The 26,695-nt window shown below is 30.0% G+C and overlaps 1 protein-coding gene across 2 annotated transcripts in view; it reads left to right on the top strand.

Annotated features, from left to right (window-relative positions):
* LOC122711781 (icarapin-like) overlaps positions 1-26,695 on the top strand; it is a 40,870-nt gene continuing 14,175 nt past the window's right edge. Inside the window, exons 1-2 of one of the 2 annotated variants that reach the window (XM_043930845.1) lie at positions 1-226; positions 25,216-25,419. In XM_043930845.1, the coding sequence (XP_043786780.1) occupies positions 163-226; positions 25,216-25,419 (268 nt within the window). In that variant the 5' untranslated portion in view covers positions 1-162. The remainder of the gene's footprint in view (positions 227-25,215; positions 25,420-26,695) is intronic. The other variant, XM_043930838.1, reaches the window with a different exon arrangement.

The following is a 26,695-nucleotide window of genomic DNA, read 5'->3' as shown; positions in this document are numbered from 1 at the left end:
TGGTGCAAAGCGTCAGGGAGTTTCAGTGAGCTGGTTCTGTGAGTGACCTTGATCCTCTCGCGAGTTCTGTGACAGTCCCGTTCGCAAGAAGCCGAACCCGTCAGTACTAATCGAATCATCGTCGTAGAAAGTTACCGGAGCAACTTTCTGGTGCAAAGAAAAATGAAGACCCTTGGCGTTCTATTCATTGCAGCGTGGTTCATCGCATGCACGCACAGTTTCCCTGGTAAGTACATGTTTTTTTATACATAGTTACAACAAATCAAAACTTTATTCTTTTTGTTCGACTTTAAAATTCAACATAAAGTAATTTTGAAGGGAAAATTTATTTGAGATTACGCTGACAGATGGACCGTCATGTTCGATGTTTGGTTATCGATATCATTGCTTATCTTTCGAAGTTCCCTTTGAAATTAGTTTTTCTTGATACAATGAATTAATATAACTTTCGATTCGCGATTCCATAATTTTCAAATAGCTCGATAATTTTTCGAGAGAGACGAATGAACGAAAAGTATAAAGTACGCTCGATAGAATTCCTTGGCAATTGTTAAGGTCATATTCGTGATCTCGTTGCGTGACAACTGAATAAATGCTATTCCGAGCGAAAGGAGCATGCGTGAATACTGAATACATGTGGGGGCGAAATATACATATATAGACAGAATTACAGGGTGTTCGAAAAATTAATATATTCATCGGATTTTGTTTTAAATTATAGATGTTTTGTTAAAGATGTTTTTGTTAAAGATTATAGATATACGAAACAAAAATTTTGAGGTTATATTTTCTTATTCTTCACTAATATGTTAAAAGTTTTAAATAAGATAATATTAAATAGTCAATGTGAACTTTATACTCTAAGGAATATTCAAGATTGATAAATCATATCAAGTATTTATTAAAAATAGCTCTCGGAATGAACTGGTTCGAACATTAGTGACTCATCATACGCATCGGCCAAGATCCAAAACAAATCTTCAGTCGCGATAAATATATTTCAAAACAAATCATTATTGAGAGGATTGAAAAATTTTTGTTTTGTTTATTATCGATGATATGTTCGACAATCTAGAAAGTTTTGAAACAAAGTGATACAATATATATAATACTAATATAAATTGAATATAACTGTCAATTACACGATATATAAGAAAAGATATATAATACATATGTTCTACATATTTAGTAAATAAGATTTCGAGAATTTTCCATGCTTCATATTTATGAATCTTCTTTTTCTGAAATATACGTAGGCGCGTGTATATTTGTAAATGGACTTAACTTTTCTCATACCGGGCATTTTCGTACCGGAACAATGCCATCTTGCTATAAAACTTGGCAAATCAAGAGATGCAGTGGCTGCCGTTGTTTTATGTAGTTTTATGTGAAAAGTTATACGCGGGATAGTCGTATGCACGAATGCTCGTTTCCTCTTCTTCCTCATTAGTAGAAGGCAAGCCGGGAATATTGCCAATTGGCATATGTCTATTTTATTTATATTATATACGATAAAAGTAATGTCTAATAATCTTAATAAATCTTAACATGGTATAATTTGTATGGATTAAATCTTAATACGTTTTCTTAAATGCGCTAGTGTTTAAATTCTTTTATCAAATATATGTTCACTATTAATTATAATCTTAAAATAATCTTTGTTAAGTAGAATTACTTTTTTTATATATTATTTAATTTTAAATATAATTATGAAAGTTACTTAATATAGAAATTATTTATTAGAATTGTCAAAATTAATTATATTTAATATATAATATATAATAGTGTATTAAAGATTCAGTTACTTATTCCTCAAAGCTACTAAAAGTGATTTTGTTAATGATTTTCAACTTTTGGCTAATATATAATATATATATGTTCAATTCTTTATTATTATTTTCAAAATCTTTTCCTTTTTATATTTTTTTTTCTTTTCTTTCTTTCTTCTCTTGGTTATCTAATAAACAAATGTTTTGAAATATTAACCAAGAGAAGTATTTCATAACGAAATAACGTCATACAATGGTGGAAATTAAAATTAACCAAATACTGTGCGTCTAAGGGAAATTCTAAGGATATATATCGTATCGTAAGGAAGAAATTGCCGAGTAGCAATGTTGAAAGTACTTCGGATCGTTTATGAAGTATGAGGCAGGATAGATAGTTGTTGAAGCATCCAAGACTCGTAGATAGATTAGTATGAAATTCACTTGGAGCGTGGACTTTGCTAATTAGTACCGACGTCGTTTTTGCAGGGAAGAACCGGGGGAAACTCGTTTAATTGGTGCCATTTCATTCCAAAGATAATTGTTCGGATGAATTTCCCGTCGAACACCGAGAGTTTACTCCAGTTCTTGTAGTTTTGATCCAAGTTTCCTGTCAGTCAAGATTTTGTCGCGCCTTGTCCCGGCTTGCTTCATTATTCCGCAAATATGCCTCGTATTGTTGTCTCTCTTGATGAAAAAGTAGGGGAAAAATGAGAATTGTTGGGATATATAGGTTGCAAGTTGAAGAAAAACAAGCATCGTTATTACGTGTTTTCGTTGACCTGTTTTTTTTATTTTTTTTTTGATTTTCTTTCTATTTTTCTTTTTTTTTTTTTTGAAATTAAACTTACGTAATTTTATATCGAGAGATTAATTAAGCTTTGCTCGATTTGCATGAATTGACATGAAAGAATAATTTTATATAATATTATTGTTCTTATTATTATGTGTACTTTTGTTGCGTAATATTATTGTAAATTTGAATTGGAAAATAGATATTATTATTAGTCGCTTAGAATAGAATTTTTCAAATTATTTACAATTTATTTACAATGAGAATTGTTTATATTGTGATAGTATAATATTGTTGATAGTATAATATAATATACACAAAAGATTTTGTTATTAAAAAATTGTATTCTATATCTGAAATAATTTAAAAATTTAATTTAATTCTATGTTGAAAAAAAGATAATTATTTTTCTGATTAATCAATTTAATCCAATTGAACATAATTAGCAAAAATTCGATTTAAAAAAATTGTTATTTGAAAATTATTATTTGAGTACAAAGAGTAGTGCTATTTCGATTTTATCAAACGTGTCAAATGTGCATTTAATGTGGCTTTCATAAAAGTTTGTACAACCTTACGCGAGTAAAAATCCCTGCAGATTGAGATACATGTTCACTATATTTTGATATTCACAGATATTGAAAGTAATTTATGGACCGTGTTGTAGTTAACTAGAATTTTGGGAATGCATATGCATTATGCTCGATTGTTAGCATATTTGTTATATGATTTTTCCATGATTCACCGGATATAACTATAGAATTTGGTATCCTGCATATTATTAAAGCTTGGCTTACATTCATGCTCGTTGTACAATTTCTCTTCATATTATTGTATACATAAATTTATACATAGTTCATGGTTGTAATATAATTATCTTGGAAAATATATCTTGTTATTCATGATAAAGTGTAATATTTTATTTGTTGAAATGTATTTTATTGGTTATCAATATAATTGTACAAAATAATTTCAGAAAATAATTACAGTCAATACTATATAATGTAATTATTATTTTCTTCAATATTAATAAATATTGATTTTCGTAGATTTCATGATTATTTCGAATCTTATTAGATTTTTTTTTAAATTTTTTTATAAATAATACTAAAAAATTATTACGTAAAAATTACGTAAATAATAATGTAATACACAGATATATCTTGCAAATATTTATTAAGATAAAATTGTTCGATACAAAGCGACTTAAAGATAGAATTGCGAAATACAAAGGTACGCGTTATTTGCAGAAAATGAACAAGAAATGTCCAGTTAGCACAAGTCTGAGAATTTACATGGATAAAGATAAAAATGAGATAAAAATGTATGTATAACTAATGTACTTTTATCACAATCGTATTTTTATTATTTTTATTTTTAAAAACATTAAAAAATACGTAAAAATATTTCTAATGTTTAATCTTATGGAAAATTATTAATTTATCTATTCCTTTCATCTTAATAAAATAAAAAATAAAGATTAAAGATACAAAATTTTCTCTCTCAATTTTTCAAATTCAAATCAAAATTAAAAATTTAAAATTTATTTCTTTAAAAAGCTATTTACCTATGTCTCTCTATATATCATCAATATTTGTTAAAGCAATTAAAGCTTTAATGATTTATTTGAATAGATATGCATATTGAATGACAAAAAATATAAATTTAATAATGAAGTTCAAATAATATATAACTACGTTTTATTTATGCTAATGTGAAAAAAAAAATAAATAAATATTCTTGGTTTATTGAAGATTGTTAAAGGTTAAATAATTCTGGAAAAACCTGCAATATTTATGATATGAAATATCTAATATTTATGAAAATTAGTCTTCAACTATCTAATCTATTACATAGATTAATATACATTTTAATAAAAATGTTTTACTTTTATTAAGAATTTTTTGCTTGTTTTGATATAACTTTTTGCAACATTTCTATAAATTATAATTTCTAATCGGTTATAAAAAAAATTATTATCCATAAATTATAAATTATCATTCATAAATCTGTTCTCTATCTCAATATTGTTTAACGATCATATATATATATATATATATAAAGATAATATTTCTTTAATATCTGCTATAAAATATATTTTCATTTACTTGGGATTGATTTCGTTTATTCGTCATTCGCAAACGACAAAAATATACAAATTAATTTCCTATAAAAAAAAAAATCTATCCAGCATTTAATTGCGTCACGAATAGGATAAATGACTAATTACTTCCGACATCGTTCAATCGTTAATTAGTTTATCCAACATATCCTGTCCGCCGACCAGGTATATATTGCTTTTCCTTTTTGTACACACGTGGCCAATAGCCACGCTCAACGTCCACTTATTCCTCTATTTCTGCGCACGTATTTACGCATCCGTTGCGAGCGTAAATGGATGTTTGCGCTTCCTCGCGCCGTTTCGTGTCACGCTCGGTTGCTCGGTTTATTGTATACGTACCTTTGCCTCCCTATCTGCTGGGCTTAATAACCTTCCGCGATGAAACGATGCACAATAGCGGGAATATGGTTCGAGCTATCCTTGGCACGTTGAATTTTAATTTGTCTGTTGTGATCAGTGTGCATAGATAAGTTGATCTGTCTAGTGGGTGAAAAGTGGAAAAATTCATTTCGATTCCTTGATGCTTTCAATGGAATCCAAACTTTTAATTGGAGAATTAGAATGGGGAGAAGGAAACAAATGTCTTGGATTCGTTTTATATACGCAGTGGAATCAAAGCTTCGAAGTTTCGATAGAGGAAATAGAGAAATGTATATTGAAAATGTAATTCTTTCCTTTTAAGTTCGATTAAATTCAAATTTTAAAATTGTATTTAAAAAGTTTCGGAAGTTATGGTTCAATTTTAAATAAAAGGTAAATTTCAAACGAAGAATTTTATATTTTCATATAATTTTTGAATTTTAGTATTGGTAATTTATATAAATCTAATTTGAAATGCGTAAAAATATATCACAAAAAGTAATAATAATTTTCGTATAATCTCGATTAGAACGTCACCTTGAAAAAACTAATAATATTTCAACAACTAATTTAACGCTTTGATCCATTTATCTATTATCTAAATCAAGCATTCTAATCACCAGCATTCAATCTATTAGACTCTCCCTATTCAATTCTCAGTCAAGTTCACCTCTTTCAACTGCGTTCAACTTCTCTCCCTACTGCATAGATCATCGAATAGCCAATCTTTGATTCCCATGAGGACACGTAGAACGCATACTTACCTACTACGCAGAATTTCCATTCTCACTGACTGGTTGCTAGTCGTATAAACGATTACGTGATTTCCTCGCTTGTGACTATGACATATCCTGTATTGTTGTATGTACTGTCGGGCCGTGTGCAACGGTGGATCCAAACAGACGAAAAGCATTCACGGATTATGTGCAACCCGTATTATTTTCCTGTCGTGTACAGGCTCGCAAAATGGTTGACGTGGTAGTGCGCTTGGGTCGCCTTGACTGGCAGTGGCAGCGCACAATATAAGGCTATTAGTTATGCTGGCCGCGTCGCGCCACTACCGCCTTCGAGTAATTTAAATGAAAAAAGGGGGTACACCCCTTTGCCCGACTGACACGCGCTTTTTCCTCGCTGATCGTCGCATCCGTTTTGTCCCTTGGCTAACACATTCGCCTTGCCAACGGGTCTCTTCAGGAGGGTCAATTTAGCGCACGATCATCAACGTTATCAACGATTGAGTTTATGATCATGGGAACTCTCGGGTTACATGATAGTCGACAGCCCTGTATGAGGAGATAAGATATAGTCCTATCTGTAGAACAGTTTCTACCATATATAGCTCCGTTTGAGGTTATAGTCGCACAGTAAAAAATGAATAAGTGTTCGAAACTACCTAGATGGCGTAAGTGTGGCAGTCATCCCCACCACTAAAAAAAAATTCTATTTTCGCCACGAAACAATATATTTCTTTTAATTGTTCTAATTATTTCATTTCTTTTATTCATTATAGTTTCATCGTGTTTGGTAGAATAGAAAAACTCTTCGAATTCTGATTGATATTTGGGATTGAGAATCGATTCCACTATAATAGATATTGAATAAGTGATTTACGATTTTCTGTCTAAATGTATCGATATTGCCAAATAATATAATTTGATTCATACTAATAAAATTGTCTTTATTTGCCTCAAAATGATAAATTTAATTATTGTATTAATTTCAATTATTAAAAAATCACATGATATATTATTATTATTATTATATTTCATTTTATTTCTTTCGCTTTATTATCTTCTCATTTTCATTCTTATAGTATTAATTGTACCAGAATTAGATTAAGATAATCTAAAACTCCATAATTTATTTTATATTAAAAATGTAAAAGATATTCATATAAGGCAATGAACGAGATAATAGAGGGTCATGAAGTTCGATTATTATTAAAATGAAAATTATACTGCACTTTCCTATTTTAAGTAATTATAAAGATCATTGGAATATATACGTATTTCAGATCAAAAGTTGAACGAGTTGAGTCGATAGTGTCGTTGAAGTAAATTAGTCGGTCGGTCGAAGTGTATCTGACACTTCGACAGGATAGGGTGAAACGAAGTTTCTGTTTGCTATCGCGTAGTACGAACTTGTCGTTGCAATACTCCATCGAAATTGCTCAAAACTATATTCTAAGCAGTTTGATTACATCCTATGAACATTTTCTTCGAATAAGTTGAATATTTTTTATTCAAAAAATAAATTGTTTTCGAATATTTCCGATATATATTATATCGATATTCAATAAAAACAAAGATTTTATGAAATCAAGAAGTATAAAAATTAAGATTTAATAAATTAATTCGTCTTTCAAAAAGTACATTATTTCTTTCAGAAATAAAAATCATTTAAGATAATTTATATTATCTTAATATCATAAATTATTATCATTATTATTATCATAAATTAACAAAATAGGATTAACAAAAATTGTGAATAAATAATTCTAATTAAAAAAAATAATTAAATTAAAAATAAATCTCAGAGGCAACGTCTCAAATAGTTCAATCGATTTCCTTTTTTTCTAATTAATTTCGACCGCGTTAAATTCGACGAACTTCTCTTTGTGTTACTTTGGTTAATCGAATGTTTCCAATTAAATTTGGCCAACCCGGGTATCGAATCCAAAGGGGTTATTTGCATTTAGCGATATCTCGATGCGCATACCGTGTCATGTAGAGCGAAATTCATTGTATTTCACGTAGAGAGAAAAAAGGATGCACGATGGAAGTGTGGAAAGGTGGAGGGAGGGGGGGCAGTAGGTCGAGAATACGCGGCCAAGGATTTATTATTCCGTGAACTGCGCGGAGGACAATACTCTGTACTCAACAGGACATGAGATACTTACATCTGCTGGGTTGCTCCACGCTCCGTGCCCTAGATAACTTGCGATGTATCGCCAGAAAGAGACATGTCACGGATTAAACTTTTCCTTCCGTCTTCGAACTATGTACTTACGCGCAACTTGCATTTAAGTCGAGATCTATCCCTCTTTCAAAATCGATATATACGGCTGAAATGAAATAACAGAAGCATGGAAACTTGCAATTTGCAACTTGTCGGATAATTGAAAATGTTTGTGAAAAAATGTGAGATATCCTTGTATTTACATTCAAGTTCTCTCGTTAGATTAGATATCGTTGAAAAGAATATTTTGTTTCAAAAAAAAAAAAAAAAAAAAATTCTGGAAAAAGAAAGATTAAAAATAAAGGAATTTACATATGTTAAAAAATTAATATTAAAAAAAAATTTGTATAATTTTTAAAATTGCCGGATTCACCGATTCAGAGTGAATTATTTTTATAAAAATTTTGAATTTTTGCTATATAATGAAATATATCCTCGTGTGAAATTACACAATTTTGTACACGTCACAACGTTATTGCAAATAATATGGATTTTAATGGTTTAACTATGTCCATTAAAATGTTGCAATTCGGTTCGAGGCGACAAAACAGCATTTGATTAATACAATGTTGCATTACGTAAAAACGCAATATCGGTTGCAACATTGTTTTGAAATATACATATGCATATTATTACTCGAAATGCACGAGACGCGCTTTATATGATGGTAATGGATCTTTGAAAGGAATACGGTTGATTTATGAAAATAAGAAGTAAATTAGCGTTTTCCGTGGTTGGATGAGATGAGAAACGCGAACGATAATAATAATTCAATATCCTGGTTGCGCATATTATGCACAGGAAAAGTATAAATTTTTAAACAGCGAAAAATTAAATTTTAATCTATGAACTTTGCGATCAACGAAAGCCATCCCTTCATTTGCCTGTTGATAATTACGTTAAAATTATATTATCAACTTTGTCGGCTGACATGTGCAAAATTTTTAGTGTAATTAGAAGTTGGTTCGAAATTTTTTATTATTGTAACGACGAAGTAATAGAGTATCGTTCAATTTTATTTCGAAAGAATATAATCGATAAAAAAATTTGTTATATCAGTTTTGTTTAATTTTAAAATAGCATAATGTGACACAAGAGTGAACTTTTTTAATTAGAATAATATATTTTCTTAATTATCTTTTGATAAGTTTAAATCGTTTTAAATATATAACGTAGTTGAAAGTCATTCTTGAGATTGCTTAACGGTTATGGTAATACATAATACATAGCGGTATAAGAGTTATTAAGATTATGAAATCGAAAAAATTTGGATTCCGAATGATTCAATATCTTAAGTGACTTCGGATCGACTCGGCAATAATTGGATATGATCAAATGAAGGCTATAATAAGCTAGGTCTCGGATCCTCGAACCGAGTTCATCCGACTTTTACCGAGTCGAGCCGATTTTTATCAGTTCTAATAATACGATGTTCCTAATAATTACTCGCATTCCTCAAAACAACCTAGTATTATTCCAAAAGTGATTTTCATTTATTTACGCATGAGGAAATTTTACAGACTACAATTCCGAATTAAATGAATATTTTTATTATAAAAAGGAGAAAAAAATGCTTTCTCATTATTGTTTGGAAAATAAAAATATAATTGTGTGAATTGATTTATTATCGGTTTAAACAATAAAAGTGGAAAGAATCGTACATTTCATATTAAAATCATTATCTGTTAATTAGGATAATTCAACAATTATTATCTACATATATTATTTCATTACAATATATTATTTATATTGTAATTGTAGTCGTACTTTATTACATACGTTAAATTGTATTGTTGTAAAGTTATATTGTAAATACGTAACGTAAAAGCATTTCGATTATTCATTACAGATATATTATATATATATATATATATATATATAACTTTATTTTCTCATTTTTAAGTTTAACTTTTTAAGTTATTTATGAGAGAAAAGTATTCTTTTTAACTTTGAAACATTATTTTTGAATATTTTGATATTTATTATTTGAATAAATTACTAAATTACTGTGCATTTTGAATTTAACAAATATAAAATAAAAATAAATAAATAAAAACGTGAAATATTTTCCAATTTTTGTAAATTCCTAAAAAAAATAATATTTATTTTAATAAACAAATAAATATAATAAATATAAAGATGCTTTCGTCATTTTACAATCAATTTTATTCAGCCATAAACATCCATAAATGTAATATTTTCCAACATTGTATACTCGAAACTTCTAAAGCATCGTGATATTGTTTTCGAAATATATCGTAAACAACGTTATAACACAGCATTAAGCATTCGCGAAAACGAGAATATTATGTGTTTCACAGAAAGATGAAAAAAATAAAAAGAAAAAGAGAACGAAAATATCTTTAAAAACGTTCTGCCCTCTTCTAATAAGATCTTAATAAGGCGTGAAAACTTTTCAACGTAATGTAATTTTGCGAAACTTTTCACGCGAAACTTCTCATATTAACGCTTCGATTCGCGCCAGACACGACAGGATAACATCTTTGCGAAAACGATTGGTTAAACACAATTTTGAAAGGAATCTTACCGACGAAAATATATCTGATAATTTTTATCGATTGATATGAAACACTTAATGGAAAAAAACGAAATGAAAAAATTAATAATAAATATATGCTAATTTTTGTCAAACTATAAAATAATTATTTAATGCAATACTTATAGCAAGCAATGAGTCTGATTTTTTTCACTGTCGTGAAATATAATGAACTATGCAATTGGAACGAATAGAATTTCTTTAAAAAAAAATTATATGAGAAAATTTATTTTTCTAAATAATTATTTAAAAATAATTTAAAAGATTAATTTTATAGAATTTAGCATATAAAAGAAGTTATATTAAATTTATCTTGAGCTTTAAAAATATAATATATAATGTCAAAAAATATTTTTGCGTATATTTCCAAAATCAAAATTAAGAGGCGGATAAAATTATTTAAGATTCTTGACAGAAGTATTTCAAAGTCATCAAAATCAATAATCTTCATAAATAATTATTGCAATAAGTAATACTTAAGCATAATATTGGATATAAATAACACGGGATTAAAAATTGCTAAGAAGAATCCTAAAGAATTTTAGCCGGCGAAGAACGTGCCAACGTGGCTCGATGCGCAAAGCGCAACCTCCATTTCGATTTTATGCTACGTACAAAGAATTATGGAAGCGTTCGTTCGGTCAGTCGACAGACAATCCGATTACTGGCGAGTTGCGAAGCCATAAACTTCGATCCCTGTGGCCGCTAACTATCGAGTAATTATGAATAGTCGAGTGCATATCGCACACGGAAATCGGAATTAAATTGGTTAGTTGGAAATTCATTTGGAGCCAATCATAAGTTCCTTCTATTATCTTCCTCTTTTCCGTCCGTTATTTCTTCCCTCAACTGTACCTATATACCTCGTACGGTATCGTTGCTTCGATAATATCGATTTTAATCGAAGTAACGTATGCGTTTTTTCATGAAATGCAGACAGACGAAATTTGATTGAAAACGATTGATGGAGAAAAAAATTTGTTACTTGTTCTTCAAAATTTAGAAATATGAATGCATGATCAAAATTGAATACTGAATAGAACTATTTAAATTTTGGATATTTAGTCTAGAAACTAGAAATAAAAATTACTACGTGAACCTATATGTTAATGTTAAAAAATTTTATATTTGAGGTTAAATATTTATTTAAAGTTATAAGATTTTATATTTGAAATTCTAATTATATCCCAGATTTCCACTTATCCTCTATCATGGCTTGAATAATATAGACTTGATTCTACGCACGCGGAAGTGTTTCTTCGTGAATACAAGAGGAGACTTGAACCAATTTAAAATGATATATCATTATTCGAGAATTGCAAGAAATATTCCTTGACGAGTGGATGTACTCGAACGAAAAACAACTAGACGATCGCGTTTTACATGAATGTTGTTTAGACCGATAACGATATACAATTAATAATTCCGTCTATCGTGTAGTTAATAATTCTCGAAGATACGAATGAAGAAGCGTTTTGATTGACGTTGGCTCATTCTCGTCGCCGAGATACTTTAGTGGAACGACGTAATTTGTTCTATCCTCTTGACTTTATTCCTCTTCCTCATTTTCTAACTTCTGTAGAAACCCGTTATGTAGAAAATTAATCTAAAGTCACAGAACTTTTAACATTCATAATACTTCTATTTTTCAATGAATAATGATAATGTAATAATTTAATAATATTTTTAATTGTTGCTAATTTAAAATAAATTGTTAATATTTATTAAAAATTTGTAAGTTATTATATAATTCTTCAATTCTTCTTATTATATAATTCATTAAGTAATTAATTATTTTATAATAAATTTCTCATAAAAATGAAAATCATTTATTAAATTTAAAAATTTAAAAAAGTTATCTATAATTTATTTTAATGTAAAAAGTAAACATAAATTATACGTTTCAACGCTCGAACACATGTTATCGTTTGAAACCAGAAAATCGCCGTTCTACCATTCCTAACTGTCCTCCTTCGATAAGAACTAAGTAGTTTCCAAACGCCATTAAACGTGGCTCCCTCATTTTTTGCTCATTAACGTATATATATTCTTCAAATTCTACTCTCCTAAACTGTTATAGCGCCACGGTATACTCACTCGAAGTTCAAATGCAGAAACGAGTATTCTTTGTACTACGCTGTCTGTTAAATATATAGCCAAAGAATGAAACTATTTAACACTGATAAAACGTGAAGGAATTCATCGTTGAGCCGTTTAAAATTTTCTCGTCACGAACATTGTAAGAAAAGTGCACATATTCTACATTACAGGATATATTGGAAAAAATTGGAATAGATATTTTGATAAATTCGAAATCTTTAGAAGACAGTTTGACTTCGGATTGGTTTGATAAAAATTAGACGACTGTAAACTTTTAATAACTGGATCTTGAATTCGCAATCTGATCGCGTCCGAGTTTAGCCGAACCGATCTGAAGTTGGACTACTTAAATCGAGATATCGTTAGTTTCTATCCAACTTTTTCCGATTTTAACCGAATTCTATCGATCCATCCCGAAGCTTAGATTCTAGTTATTCGTAATGAATTTATGGGTGAACATCTTTTTTCTTTTCTTAACTTGTCATTGAGGCACTATTATATTATGAGACGTATAATGAAAGCGAATTAGAAACTAACTATTGTCTATTATGCTTAATGTTTTCTTAATCAGATATTCTCGTAGATGGAAAATTACGAACGAATGCATCGATTAAACGCGGATCAAGCATCAGATTAAATCGATGCGTTGATCGTTCAGCAAGTTGTACGGATCGTTTTAGCTTACAGAGGCGCGTAATCGCGTATCAGGTTCACAGTGAATTTTTAAAATTCAATTCACGTGCGTTCCAATCGGAATGGAATACGATACGCAACGGAGTCACTTTATAGCGCGACTAGCTAATATTAATATTTGCCGATTATTGAATTGATGAACTGAATTGAATTAATTTATTTTTTCTCTTCTTTACAATTTTGTCTTTGTTTCTTTGTTTATTTATTATTTGTACAAGAAATGAAAAAAAAAGAATGATTTAATCTATAATGAATTTAAATTTAAAGAATTCAATGGATCATGAACATCATGAATCGATATTTTTCTTTAATTCTTTTTTATTTTATTATATAAGCAATTTTTTTTGTTTTTTTTATTTTTTTTTCATTTGTTTTTTGATTAGTTTTTTACGCGGAACTTTCTTTAAAGTTATAATTTTATAAATAAAGTGGTATTCGTGAATTTCTCAATCTGAGATTTTTCGAGCCCGATCCAGTTAACTTTTTTTAGTATTATTCCTTTTCCTTTTCTATCCTCTTGCTTCCTTTGGGTGTAATATCTAGACGCTTTCGGATTGGGATTCTTGAATCGAATCGATATCAGTTTCCCTGATATTTTTCCTTGTCTTATTTTCTATTTGTAAAAAAATTTTTGAAAAAATTTATAATTACAACAATTCTGATAATTTCTGATATATCGATAAATTTCAAAGATCGAATTTCTCAAATCAATTTTTTTTTTTAATTCAAAACTGTTTATTAATCAAATTATCAATTATATAGCAACATCCATGTAATTTCTCTTCCTCTTCAACAAAATTCATATTTTCCTATCGATTTACCTGCATTCTTAATATAATCTATTCATCTTATCCTTCTTCCTTTTAATGACAATGTCAGCAATCTCCAAAAGCACACTTCTACCTATGTATCTCTATTCGAGTATGAAGAAGTTCATTGTACCGTTTCCTGCTGTGTTACGACACGGTTGGCCGTGCAGACCTCGATGAAACGTGTCGGCATGCACACTGTAACCGGTCGCATTCCAAGATGAGAGTTGGCAAAGGCAAAGAACTGGAACGACTTCCAATTATCGACAGCCGTCTGGCGGAAGTGTGCACATTGAAGGACTTCGTTGCGAATCATCGTTTCTTACGCATTGCGCGCTTATCGATCATATCTGATTTGATATGATACTCTATGTGGTCTAATTCATATATAAACGTAATAAATTTTCATAAAATTAAAATCTTAAAATTCAATAGTTCAAGAAATATCGATTTTTCTTATAATTTCTATGTAACTATTATAGAAATCTAAATAATTGAAGAAAAAAATAGATAAATCGCAGAAACAATTATCACGTAATAATGGAAATCTCAGAATAGCATGTTATTTTAGTACGATGTGTCCTAGATGCTTATAAATCGTGTCCACACATACAAGAGGTTCATACATATTACATTTTGTCAACACGACACGAGTAATGCAGAGATATTAACATAATGAAATTCATTTTCATTTGTACGTGTATGTTCTTATTAACGTGATGTAGGAAGTGCATACGTCTTGACTCTCTTGAAAGGATATACGATTGACCGTGAAGAGACATCTCTCGGACTTGTTACGCTCATTACCATTGCCAAGTTGTGAGGAAACATAAGAACTAGTACATACACGTGATATATTCACGTAACAAATACATATAGATTCATAGAGATTAGAAGATCAAAAGATTAGAAAAATACGAGCAGAGTGTACATTTTCGTTCAGAAATAATGAAACATTTGTGAGAAAAAAAAAATAAACCTTAAAAAATTATTAAAAATATACAAAAATCTTTAAAAATCATTATTTATATTTAAATTTAATTAAAACTTGAAATATTCTGTATATCAGACATATTATATAATAATCATACTTAACGAGAAAAACCTGAATATCTTTACGATATTTTAAAAGAAATAATATTTTAAAATACTCTGTTGAATTCTACAATTTCATAATATAACTTTTCCTAACGTTCATAGAAACCTCATCCTCACCGAACAACCTTCTCCCACCACTACTACCATTTTCCCCTTCCTCTCTACGCATAAACGCTGCGCAACTTCGCGTGCGCGTACGGTCGCGTCTTTTCACGTAATTAACGAGCCCTCGAGCATAAAGGGTCGCGCACTCGCGCCTAAACGTTACGTTACACGCGAGTACTTCCGAGTTATTACGTCTTTGGCATCAAGCACGTACTCATGGTACGTGTACTCGCGCACGTTATTTCGATTTCAAGTTTCATAATAACCGGGGATGCATTGTTGGCACCGTTTTTTTTTTCTTTCTTTTTTTTTTAACCTCAACCTTTACCTTCTACCATCTCTCTTTCTCCCTCCTCACCTATTTTCCTCCTTTTCCCACCCGTTTGTCAACCTGTATCTTTCGACCAGCTTGAGTAGAAAGTAGAACTTCCCGGTAAAATGGATGCAACATTACGATGAAAACGGTTCCAACCACTTACCTCGGCCAGATTTCATATTTTTTCCCACGGGATTCGCTCTGATGCGAGCTTCCTAGGGAATGTAATCTTTTTTCGATTACCTGTTATACAATAGTCTTTCTGTACGCTATTTTTGTTTTGTTCAAGTTTATTTTCTTTTCTCTTGGAATTTAATTTGTAAGATAGATTGAAAATAAAAAAATTAGAAAGTTTAACAGTGTTGTGAACGATCTTTTTGAGAATGTGAATATTCAATTGGATATTTCAGTTGTTTAATAAATCTTTTTGTCTTAATTTGAGGATTCAAAATTGTGCATTTAAGCGAGAAATACTTTAAATTTTTATTCTTTATTGAACGAGATTTCAAATATTTGACTCATTGAATGATTGTAGTTTAATAATTATTATAGAATTTTTTTTGAATTTTTTGAAAAGTTAGAATAACTTTAGACAGTGTTAAAAAAAGAATTTATTATGTTAAAAGAATAATTAATTTTTAGTTTTGTATATTTTGGTAAAATCGTTTTGTATATAAATAGTAATATCAGTTAGGTAAATTTGTATCTGTAATTCAAATATCGTGGAAAGAGTTATTTTCAAAGACGAGAAAATTAAATCTGTCTCGTAGCTAGTGAAATTGTGTAATAACATTTCCACTTTTGAGAGCAAAGTTTATTAGTATCTAAGGTATAAACGTAGAATTTATAAATTTTAAAAGATTTTTATAAATATTGAAAATAATATAAATATTGGATCGTTTAAGTAAAATTATTATAGTTATTATTTAAAATTCCCAATGTAAATTCATAATAAAATTCACTATTCGAATCTTTTAATTTAGAATATATAAATAGTTTTGCTTTTTCTTCTTTCTGTTAACACGTAAATGCAACATTTATCACTTCGAGAAACGAACATTTTTTACAAATGAAAAATTCCATTCAAATTTTCTTTGAAAAAAATTGCAATTATTTTATTTCTCTAATTAAAATTCATAATTTATTTGCAAACATTTTTATTCTCAAATTTATTATATCTCTAAAAAAAAAATTTCCAACTTTGATTAAAATTATAAAATCATATAATAAAAATATAATTACATTAAAATAATATATAAACATTTAATAGGTTCAAGTTTTACTATTATTATAATTAGGATTGGAACGAATTGCCTATTCACATAATACCTCATATTACGTATAAATAACCACGTTGTTTGGAAAAAATTGTTTGCGGTACAAATGGTATGCAATATGGTCAGGAAACCAGGCAAGGTTCTAGGTGGATGGTAAATGTCATTGGACGAGATTTACACGCGTAGGTCATGTGTGCTATGAATCACACACGATTGCGGAAAACTTGTTTCTTCCACTGTGTCGAGAAACTTATCTTGTCATCTTTGATCTTAAATACTACTTTATTCATTCAGTCGTATAAGTTATAAATTATCATTAATCAGCATAATTTTTATCAAAAGCAAATATAATATATTATTGCGTAATTATTTGAAACGTTTGTCTTACACGAAATCGAATTATATATCGATCTCGATTTATTCGATAATCGTTTATTCGATCAATATTGATGCATAATTTAATCCCAGTTGATTTGACTATTAATTAAAATAATATTAACATAATATTCTTTCTTCTACACCAGTTCAAATTTCCCGCCAATTTTTCCTGTCATTATTTCTTCTTTACAGTTTTTTAGTTTGCTCTTACCTAACCTCACTTTTTTCTTTAAATATTGTTTTGTAGTTACGTTTCTCTATATAATGAAAATAGATACAAGTTTTATATTTTATAAGTTTTAAAGGCTATTTTAAAAATTTAACAATTTGAAATTTTGAAAATTTAGAAATTTATAATTAATTCGATATTATTTGAAATTTTCACAGTTTTAGTGAGAAATTATTTTCCAATAATGTGGTAGAAATTATTTTACGTTCATAGACTTATAGGTTAAGAAACGACGGATTCTGTGACATTGTATAGATACTCCGAGATGTCTAAATACTCCTTTTGGGGACACCGCAACAGCACATCGCACTTTAAATGTTGAGTTTCATTCAGATTAACTCGCTTCCGAGTTAAGTTTCCTTTTCCGAGTTGAAAGTCAATGAGATAATTGAAATCTTGTGTTCCCAGATAGCCACATTCCCTCGAACTTTCGAGATTTTTTTTTTTATCTTACATCAAATATATTTCTTTATTTTATTTATTTTATTGAAATTAAAAAAATTCAAATCTGAAAAATCTTTTAATTTGAAAACTTGATTCACATTTTTTTTTTATCTCTGATTTGGATAAATCAATTCGTGATTTTTAAATTGTAAAAAATTTGAAAATTTAAAATGGAAAGAATTTAGAGAGATTTAAAAAAAAAATTGAAAAACATAAATTAAAATAAATTTCCCTCGATATTCTCGAAGAGCATATAATAAAAATTAAATCCACTCAACAACAAAATTTCTCGCTATAATATAACCTCTCGGCAACAAGCCTCTTTAAAATTTCATTCAACATTGTAAATATTTCATTGATTTGATTATCACTTCTCGGTGTATTTAACTCTCAAAACACGGCATAAACACGTACAAACTTTATTCATACTTAATACAATCCCCTGCCCTGAGCTGCATAAATAATCAAACAAACGTTAAAACAACCATTTATCCACGCGAGGCGTGAATTGATCGAATGAAATTACACCAATTAAAAATCAAATGTACCGATAACAAATACATCGATGCGAAGAAAGCTGTCGGTAAATAACGAGCTGTTTAACCATCATAAAACACGTCGTCTTTGAAAATACGTCGTCTTGGCTTGATAAAGCTCGTGATAAGCTGACAGAACAGAGAGCATAAGGTACTTAAAATAACGCAAGGTCCACTTGTAATCATTATATATTCGCATCGATTTCCATAAAGCCTCCTCCGCAACGTTCGTTGCACTCTACGATTTCCTGCAGTTGGCAATTGCGACGACTTGATACACTGCGGTATAAATTCAATGGGAATATCGGACCGCGTACGTTTCCTACATGCATGCTTGTATAGGCCGATTCATATAACTCTAAAAAGTTATAATATTGAAAATATTTCATATATTGAAATTGCATTAAATATACTTATAGATATTACTTATAGATATTAAATTAAAAAATTATATAGATAAATTATTAAAAATTAAAAATTAAAAAATAAATTAAAAATAATTAAAAATAATTAAAAATTATATAGATATAGAAATGTTCTTTTTTTATATTAGACATTAAGGCAAAATTCTTTTTCTTTTTTTATAAGAAATATCTATTTAAGAAGAGATATGATATAAAATTTGTAAAAATTTAAATTATTCCCTTTATATAAAATTTTATTTATAAATTCTAAATTTAATAACTCCTAAACAATAATATATCATAAAAAATATATATTTATTAAACATATCGTGTCATTCATCCTGTATAATATCCCTTTATCGTAACATTTATCGACGATAAATTTCACTACTTTTATACGTTTTAGATCAATTTTTATTTTTTTCGAACACCTCGAAACGAGATTTTCTCGAGGTTAAGACAAACCATAAACAAACCATACGAAGATATACGAAGTAAATATCGAGATTGGCTTTTTATCGGCACTGGACCGTGTGTTACACAGTGTGTTTATGTAGGGTCGTGCGCATTGGAGGGGAAACATTATCATCCGCTTAATTGCCGGCTATTAATTCAAGTGGTTGTGTCAATGGTTATAGGCTATGCAGTCTGGTATACACTAAGAGGTTCATCCTAATGTTAGCCTAGGCTACTGTCATCGAGAACGTTACCGTATCCTCCTATCTGTTGTATATATATAGCAAGCCACGATCCTTTGCCCATAATTACTATAATTACTCGGTGTCCAGGAACAAACGATCGGTTTCGAACTATCGAATTGATAAGCGTTTTCTCGATTATTAAATTCGTGCTTGAAATTAATATCTAAGACAAATTATGTGACAATGTGATAAAAATTCGTTCGAAAGTATTTCCAATTTTTCTTTTTTTTTAATAAAAATGAAATTAATCGCGAGAATACTTTTTATTGAGTAGCGTCCAATGTAATATATTTATTGTTAGTAAAATTTGTTTATTATTAAAATTTCTACTAATGGGTGTAGTGATCAAAAGTATTCAATATTCAGAAGAGAAATTGATTGATTTTATCTTCTGAAAAATGTTTAATTTTGTCATCAAACTGATTGGTGTTTCACTTATTTACAAATTGGAAAAAACAATAAATTAATTTGCGTTTTCTTCCTTTTCGCATCATTAGAGGAGAAAAATAAAAAAATCGAACGAAAAATCTTTGTATTTTATAGAAGAAGTTAAAATCATTTTCTCCGGAAAAAAAAAAAAGAAAAAACAATTTTCGCAAAAAGATAGAAATCCAGTCAGATACGTAAGTATACCATTTCATTACTAAAATTCCAAAAGAAAAAAAAAGAAAAAAAAAGAAAAGAGAAACAAAAGAGAGGAAAGAAAAGAAAACGAAGAAAGCAAGAGGAAAAACGCAAAGGGGAAGAGAAGAAAAAAAAAAAAAGAAAAGGAGCGGAGGAAAAGGAAATATCAATTCTTGCTCAGAGCGCGGACCTCGTGGAAAAGAAATGGAATTTTGCCAAGGCTGAGCCGCGCTGGAAATGCCACCGTCTATTTTATTCCGCAGTCAATGGCACTCGGCACCTACTACTCGCCGTACCTCTACACTCTGTTTCCCTTTTTGCAGGCATCGCATTAAACCTGCCTAATGCCACTTGAGAAAGAGAGTGGTGGGGGGGGGGGGGGGGGTGGAAAGGAGGTGAGAACCGCGTCCGATAAATCGATCAGGTTCAAATTTCTCAAGGGAAGCGTGGAGGCCCGTGTACAACCGGGGAAAGCGATGGAAAAAAAGTGACGCACGACTTGGTAAAAGTGTCGAAGAATCTAGGGTCCCCTAGATACGTATAGATATGTGTATATAGAGCGTCTCAAAAATTTTTCAACATCCGTAAACTGTGGATTCCTGAGATAATTTCAAACAACATTTTCCTTTCGTTGCGATTTTGTTAACGAATTATTAACAGAAAAACACTAGCCAATCGCGAAGCGCGTAGCCTAATCGAGACAATAGCATTGGCTACGTGGCGTCGATGGAACATGAACATGAGTCCAAGCAAAAATATCTCGAAAAAAGTGTGTTGAATATTATATTTGTTTATTTGTTCATTGTTCGTGATATAATTTTTTATCGATAAAAAAATATTTGTTATATTCAACGTATATTTGAGATACGTTACTTGGACAAGCACTTGTTCGTGTTCGTTGACAGCACGTAGCCAACGCTACTGTCGTTGTAGCTAAATTAGATTACGTGATTGGTTAGTTAATAATTCGTGTTTTTTTGTTAATAACTCGTTAACAAAGGCGTAATGAAAGCAAAATGTTCCAACATTTTTGGGAACACCCTGTATATGTAGATAGTTTACCATATTCAGGATAGAGCAGATTTACCGGTTAAGCGTTTCACCGTGTAAATGGTCGACGATAAACTGCTTAAGGGGTTGAAGTTTGGGGAAACTTGTCGAACTTTGGTCGCTCTAGCGCGTCCACTATGAACAATGTACTCTTAGAAATTAATTGTAACGTCTAGGGATATAGTTTGCTGATTCTTCGATACTTTCTGAATTAATGAGGGAGGAACATTTTTGCTAATAAAAAGTTACTTTTGAACAGTCTTTCTGGTTTATGAGAATCATTAAAGAACAGTAATTGATGTTGGAAATTCTCGATGGAGAAATAACAAAAAGTTTTTTTTGAAAGAGAAGAAGAAATTTATAGCGCTGTTATAATGAATTGTATAGGTGCACAATTGATGATGGACCTTGTGAAAGGTTATAATATTTATTTCGATAAAATACAGCGAAGAATATTTATTATATTTTCTATATTAGGATAGAGTTAGAATCTATTATATATATTCTCTATCCTAGGATCTTTACTAGGAACTATTATATATGAACTATGATTAATATTATATTTATAATATAAAGTAATGAAAATTGTAAGAATTGTGAGAAAAAATTAACTTACAAATGTGTTCAAAAATCATTTTCAATCTTTCAATCGTTGATTCATAATTAAATTTTATTAAAATTAATTATTGAATAAGAATAGGAAAATATAATTACTAATTTTGCTCAAAACCATTTATCATTGCCATTGTGTCTTTATTACTAACTTGTGAATGCCATAGAACCATAAAATAACATATATATGTTATAAATCCATTAATTATACGTCCATGAGTCGTATAAAAAAAATTACAAAAAATTATCCAAAAATATCCATGAATTATAATTTAATTATTATTTAATTTCTTATTAAATAAATGAAATCATCGAGGTTATTCAACCGAAAGTTAAATATAAATATAATCGTATTTCCATGAAAAGAAGAAATGTAATATACAGTGTAATGTCAAATTCATCTCTTCTGTACCATAGAACCCCCTCGAGGGGAGGAATTCAATAAGAGGGTAGTATCTCGTCGTCTGTCAAAACATTTCATTCCATTCGTGGCAGCAATCTCAACGATTTTTCGTCATCGAAACCCATGGCCGCGGATTTCCTCGAGCTATGATAGATCGCGTGTCGTCTTCCTGCGCAATAGGGTTCCGTTGGTAGGAATTAGATTGACTTAAATTGACTCTTACGTTTCTACGTGCGTCAATATGAATTGACGACGGAGTCAATTGGATAATCGCCAAAAGCGTTCGAGGAAAATCTCCCGTGGAGAAATATTCCTCGTTGATACACGTCTCGCTCTATTTTCCAACCGTTTCTCATATATATATATATGCCTCGTGCTGTCACAATGATAACTTGATTCTTTTCGAGAAAATTGATCTTAACTGATTTTAAAAAGATTAACAGGGATTTATTAGCTTTATTTCGTTTGTTTGCAATGATGATAATGTAATAAAAGTGCTATCTCTATTGGAAATTATTGTTTGCGTTAAGTTGATGTGGAATGTCGAAATAAAATTTGAAATTTAATAACTCGGCGAATATTTTTTAATTTGCAGATTTTAAAAAGTTAAAAAAGTTTTATTTTGATTTGAATGAGTTCACAGAAAAAAATTACTTTAGTTTATATGTATATATATAAATTTGTTTAAAACAATTTTATATAATTTTATATAATCTCAAAATTGTGTTATCTCATATTTAAAATTTGGAATAATTTCGCGTAATTGCTTATTTCGAAAGCACTGCGAGGTATATAAAATATACAATATCTCGTATACTCAAAACAAAGATCTCAAAAACATCCTTAATGCATCTCAGGTTACCTTTATTTCTAACAAGCATCCTGTCTTTCAAAATCTTGCGAACTATCAACTTGGCATATACTTCCGTTTTCATCCATCTATTAAATTAAAATTAGATTAACTTCAAATATTTATGAGAAAACAAAATTATATTTTAAAAATAAATATCGTAACTTAGACGTGTTCGTGTTACTTTCAACTATCACGATCGATCCTAACCTCACTTTCGCCTCGTTCAGAAAAACATCGTTGCTTTACATTTCGTTTCGTATAAAGGCTGCATCGTGTTTTATGAAGAAAAAAAAAGAAAGAAAAGAAAAGTCGAGATTCTTTGAGAGCAAGAAACACAACGTGTGGTGGACCGTTTGATATACAAACGAGAGGTGGGGCTGTTAGAAAGAAGATACGATCGATCATTCCGAAACGATAGCTCTGAGACTTTAGTTACACGCAACACTTTGACACGTTGCAAATGAGACGTCGCTGCAAATGGTCAATACCTACTTTTTTTTCTTCTCTCTTTTCTTTCTTTCCCTCCTTCTATTTCTTTCTTTTTTTTTTTTTTTTAATCCTTACCGACGTGTTCCACTTATCGATTACCGATCGAGTCTGTCCATCGTGTCAACCTACCCGCACAGAAGTACAGAATCCTGCATTTCCTGTCTGACAGTGGAGGTCGGTAGCAAATTCAGTAGCGTGGCACTAAAAGGGCTCGACGATAAATCACTTGGGCAAATTCCTTATAAAGCACTAAGTGCCGCGAGGCGTTTGAAAGGATCGTGGGTCAGAACGCCGGGAGTAAGAATAATTATATGGTTGCATTCCGTTGCTTTTCATTTTTAAGCCCCTTTCACGTAATACATAACTGTTCAACGTTTGAAAGTTTACAGTCTCTAACTGGTTTATTATTTTTTTATTTTATTTATTAAATTATAATATAGTAAATCATTTTTTTTAACAAATTTTATATTTGAAATTAACTAGTAAAATATTTATTAGTATCTTTAAAAGAAAAATTTTTTAAAAAATTTTTTCTTAAAATATTTAAATTAATATATAAAATTAATCGATTCACAAATTTTTCGATTTTATTAATATATGTTATTAGTATTTAACTTATAGAGAAATAAATTAATTAATTTCAATTCAAATCGATTTATATTTTGAATATAACTCGTTTATCTATGTAAAGATTGGATATTTGATAACTGCTTTATTTCTTTTTTTTTTTTTTTTTTTTTTTTCTTAGACAAATGAGAGGATTAAAATCATAAGATGGATTTATCCTACGTTTAAAACGAGATTATAGAGACTTCCCAGATTTCCTTCTTTTGGATAATTCTTGAAATATTTGTACGTCTTGGAAACTGTCGAATATTTGTAATTTTTAATTTCTTTAAATTATTTTCATATATATGATGCGCTTCAAAAAATACCAAATTGATTTATAGATATTATCTTTACAAAAATAGGTTAAACGGAGATTGTACGGTTTCGAGGAGGAATATAAGCTGGATCAAGCAAATTCTTTCCTGGAGAAGGCGATTCTCCGAGATTCGAAGGTTAAACCTAAGATTCTCTCGTGAATGAATATCTTTTTATCATAATGAGATTTTTCTTTCTTTTTTTTTTTTTTTACAGAAAAAAAGAGAGAGGAAAAGAGAGTATAAAAGGAATATCAATATTTCTTCGATCAATTTAAGTTAGATTAAGTAAATTTAGTTTTATTTATGAGATTTTAAAACGTGAAAATTTCCTTTCTAATCCACTTTTTTTTTTTTTATTCTCGTGTACACACACATGTGTATGCAAAGTTGCTTACGTCACTGTCAATTTAACTTTATAAACATTGCACATGATGAATACATATTTTTCGCATTAAAACTTTCTATAACGATCCAACCTTTCACCAGTTTATAAATAAGCGACTAGAAGATATATATATATATATATAGATTTATATAGATTTCTTCAATGCAATTGCGTGTAAATCATCGAAATGGAAATTCTAATTTCACATTTATTATTTTTTCACGAAGGTGCACACGATGAGGATAGTAAGGAGGAAAGGAAGAATGTGGACACTGTTCTCATTCTACCATCCCATGAAAGGGATCAAATGATGGCTGCGACTTTCGACTTCCCGAGTTTGAGCTTCGAGGACAGCGACGAGAGCTCGAACTGGAACTGGAATACGTTGCTCAGACCTAACTTTTTGGATGGATGGTACCAAACGTTACAAAGTAAAGCACAAAATATTTTCTACATCATTCATATATTCAATTATCTAATCCATTTTGAAGATTTTGTTAATTTTCTCCATTGAAAGATTCTTAACATTCAGTTCAGAATTAGATATCACAAAATAAATCAACAAACTTCATTTTTAATCAAGAGATTACTAACATGCACATTCTTGACGTAACATTTCAATCATTCTTTTTCATATCTTCAATATCAGCCACAATTCTCTATAGAATAAAAGAAAAATCAGAATAGCGAAGAAATTAATTTTCTTCAGATTTGCATTTCAAAATTCGATACAAATGAAAAGAAAGAAAGAAAAAAAAATTATTCCTCAGAAAAGTTAGTTTATTCGCCAGATTCATTCGTAAAACATCATATTTTATTCAAGCGAGGAAAAAAAAATTTTCCTCTCTTACATCCCATACCAACCATTCAACGGCTCAACTCCTAATTAATATCGCGAAACGGAGCTCGAAATCGAATTCCGGTGGAATAATGGCGCGATAATCGGAGAGATAGGGCATTATGATCGGGTATCAGAACAATTCCGTTGACCACGTAACAGAAAATCGGCTTAAACTCGCGTATTGTCGCTATTACGTCCCTTGTCAAATTTTCATTTCAATCGCGATCATAATAATTCTTCTAACCCAGCAAACAACAACAAAACAAAAGTCAAAATTGTTTTCAAACATCGAGGAAAATTTAATATTTATATTACACGAGAAATAATTTCTATCCCGCAAGATAAATATTTATTTCACTCGTCGGCAAAATTTCCTCCCTCCCGGCTGTTCGATCCGGCTCAACTCCTAATTAATATCGCGAAACGGAGCTCGAAATCGAATTCCGGTGGAAATGGCGCGATAATCAGGGGAGATAGGGCATTATGATATCGAGAGAACGATTCGGTGGCCGCGTAACAGAGAAACGGCCAAATAGAGTGATAGTGGCCGTGATCGGGTATAACCGCACGCGTGCCGGCCGCTTAGGCCGCCGCAGAAACGCGATCACGGTTCAACAAGCACAAACATAAAATTACACACGGAATCGGGGTCTGCCGTGTCCCTGTTCCGCTTACATGCGGTTTGTCAAACGTAACTTCCGTAATACCCGATGCGCAATCGGCCTTCCCGTATAACCGATTGTCGTTTTCCCGCGGTGATCTACGATTTTCCCTCTTTCCCCAAGTGTGTGCATCGTACTCCATTCCAATTTTCCACGAGTGTCTCGCCTCGAATTTCGCTTTTATCGCCGCTCGTCCAGAGGAAG

The sequence above is a fragment of the Apis laboriosa genome, unplaced genomic scaffold (genome assembly GCF_014066325.1).
Source record: "Apis laboriosa isolate Shangri-la unplaced genomic scaffold, ASM1406632v1 scaffold112_cov148, whole genome shotgun sequence".
Classification (NCBI taxonomy): Eukaryota; Metazoa; Arthropoda; class Insecta; order Hymenoptera; family Apidae; genus Apis; species Apis laboriosa.
Note: the sequence above shows the minus strand (reverse complement) of the source record. Positions and strands in the feature narration are given on the sequence as shown.